The sequence below is a fragment of the Corvus brachyrhynchos genome, unplaced genomic scaffold (assembly GCF_000691975.1).
Source record: "Corvus brachyrhynchos isolate BGI_N302 unplaced genomic scaffold, ASM69197v1 scaffold99, whole genome shotgun sequence".
NCBI classification, from domain to species: Eukaryota; Metazoa; Chordata; class Aves; order Passeriformes; family Corvidae; genus Corvus; species Corvus brachyrhynchos.
In genome coordinates this window covers 510,119-511,987 of record NW_008239778.1, presented here as the reverse complement: position 1 = coordinate 511,987, position 1,869 = coordinate 510,119, and the positions used below count along the sequence as shown (strand labels likewise).

Here is a 1,869-nt window from a genome sequence, read left to right as displayed (position 1 = left end):
TCCTCCCTCTCTGAGCAGTGCCTTGTTCCAGCCTGTCCCCAAGCTCTTCAAACCAAATGGGAGATTTTGTGTTAAAGCTTATTTGCCACACAAAGGAAATGTGACTGGTCCAGTGGATTTCTCCAGACTGGTGCATGTAACCCCAAGTGGGATGATCTTGTTATATACACAGTGCTGGGCTGCTGGGAAACAATCCAGTGTGTGAGAATCGGTGGGGAAAAGGAAATGTGGAGTAAAATACATGTAAAAACCTTTGTCTTCCTCCACAGAAAGGAGAGGGGCAGGGAAAAAAGCCCAAAACAGTAAGAAAGGTAGAGTGTGCCAGTGTACAGTGTATTTTCACTCCATGGCAGGGAGACACAGGGTAAGGACTGTGCTAAGCAGTGACACACCCCCAGAGTGGGCTGGGATGCTGAGTCCTTTTGTCCCCTCTCAGTCCCTTCCCCTCAAGCCATTTCATTTGCAGCCATTTATTAAAAGCTCGTGTTAGTAAGAGCCTTTGCTGCCAGGTGAGAGTGTTACACTGGGCTCTGCAGCACGACTTGTCATTCCCAACAGATGCCTGAATCCTAAAAGCTGCCTGAAAACCCCACATCTGTGGGAAGTGACCATCACACAGCATCCTCCCTCCAGCCACTTGCGCTCTCCCACGCTCATTTATGGGCACTTAAAATTATCTGGGGACAAAACACCATGAAAAATGCTCCAGTCGTCAGGAGAGGTTGGGGCTGCCCCCGAGCTGGACCCCACAGCGGGCAGCAGCCACCCAGCCAGGTTTCAGCCTGAGACAGTCTCCTCAGAGAGGGCTCAGTGCAGAGTTTGGTTTTTACTGACCGTTGCCTTGGAGCCTGTCTTGCCTGGTGGTGTTCCCATGGGAGATGCCATGGAGGACACAGCGTCCTGTGGCTGATGGGACGCTGGGGGCTGCAGCACCAAAGGGGTTGGAAACACCCTGTGGTGTTGGGATGTCCGGAAGAACAGTGGGGAAACAGTGCTGCTCTGTCCCCTTCTCATCTCAGCGGTGCCTCAGGGAGCTGTGAGAGCTGTTGAGGCTTCTCTGAGCAGCTCCCAATTGTCCGACCACATCATCCAAAGGCGTTTGGGGAGCAGAGCCACAGTGCCTGGTCCACGAGCACCTCCTCTGCTGCGCAGGGCCCAGGATCTTGAGCCACAAGAAAAGCCTGGATGCTCTGTCAGTGCAGACCCTCCCTGCAAGGTACTGAAATAGCCACGTTCACCCTCCACTTGCTCCATGGGCTTGGCACTGCTCCCCCTCGCAGGTGAGGGGGCTATTCCTCCTTCTCCCGCTGCACATCCCGCCTGGATTTGAAGAAGTCGCTCCGCAGCAGGCGGTAGAAGAGGATGATGTTCATGGGTGTCATGATTGCCATGCCCACTGTGCCCACAGCGTAGGTGGCCGGGGGCACATTCTGGCGATTGAGGAAGAGCCAGTGGGTCATCCAGGCCAGCGTGGCGATGCGGAACACCACGTAGGTGCCCAGGTTGATGACGCTGTTGAGGCGGTAGCAGGTGGTGTGCACCAGGTTGGCCATGAGCAGGATCTGCCGCAGGTGGAGGAAGATGGAGTTGATCTCCACCAGCAAAGCCACGAGGGCAAAGCCGACGTACTGGTGGAGCAGCACTGCAATACCAAAGCAGACAATCACCTGGGAAGGAGAGACAAGAGGGGCTGAGCCCAGGGGCTGGTTGCTCCCAGCTGTTGCAAGCTGGAACTCTCCACGCTTGGGCACAGAATGGAGCAGAGGTGGAAAAGACCATCTGCAGTGCCAAACCACTGGTCATCCCTGCAGCATTGCAGCCTCTGGCACCTCTTTACCATTGCATGAAACCTGAGTGGGTTTTTTTGTT

General features: G+C 54.9%; 1 protein-coding gene across 1 annotated transcript in view; it reads right to left on the bottom strand.

The window, feature by feature from the left end:
• Positions 1-1,289: 1,289 nt before the first annotated feature.
• Positions 1,290-1,869, bottom strand: part of TLCD2 (TLC domain containing 2) — a 1,991-nt gene continuing 1,411 nt past the window's right edge. Inside the window, exon 2 of the mRNA XM_008640331.2 lies at positions 1,290-1,667. Within this exon, the coding sequence (XP_008638553.1) occupies positions 1,290-1,667 (378 nt within the window). The remainder of the gene's footprint in view (positions 1,668-1,869) is intronic.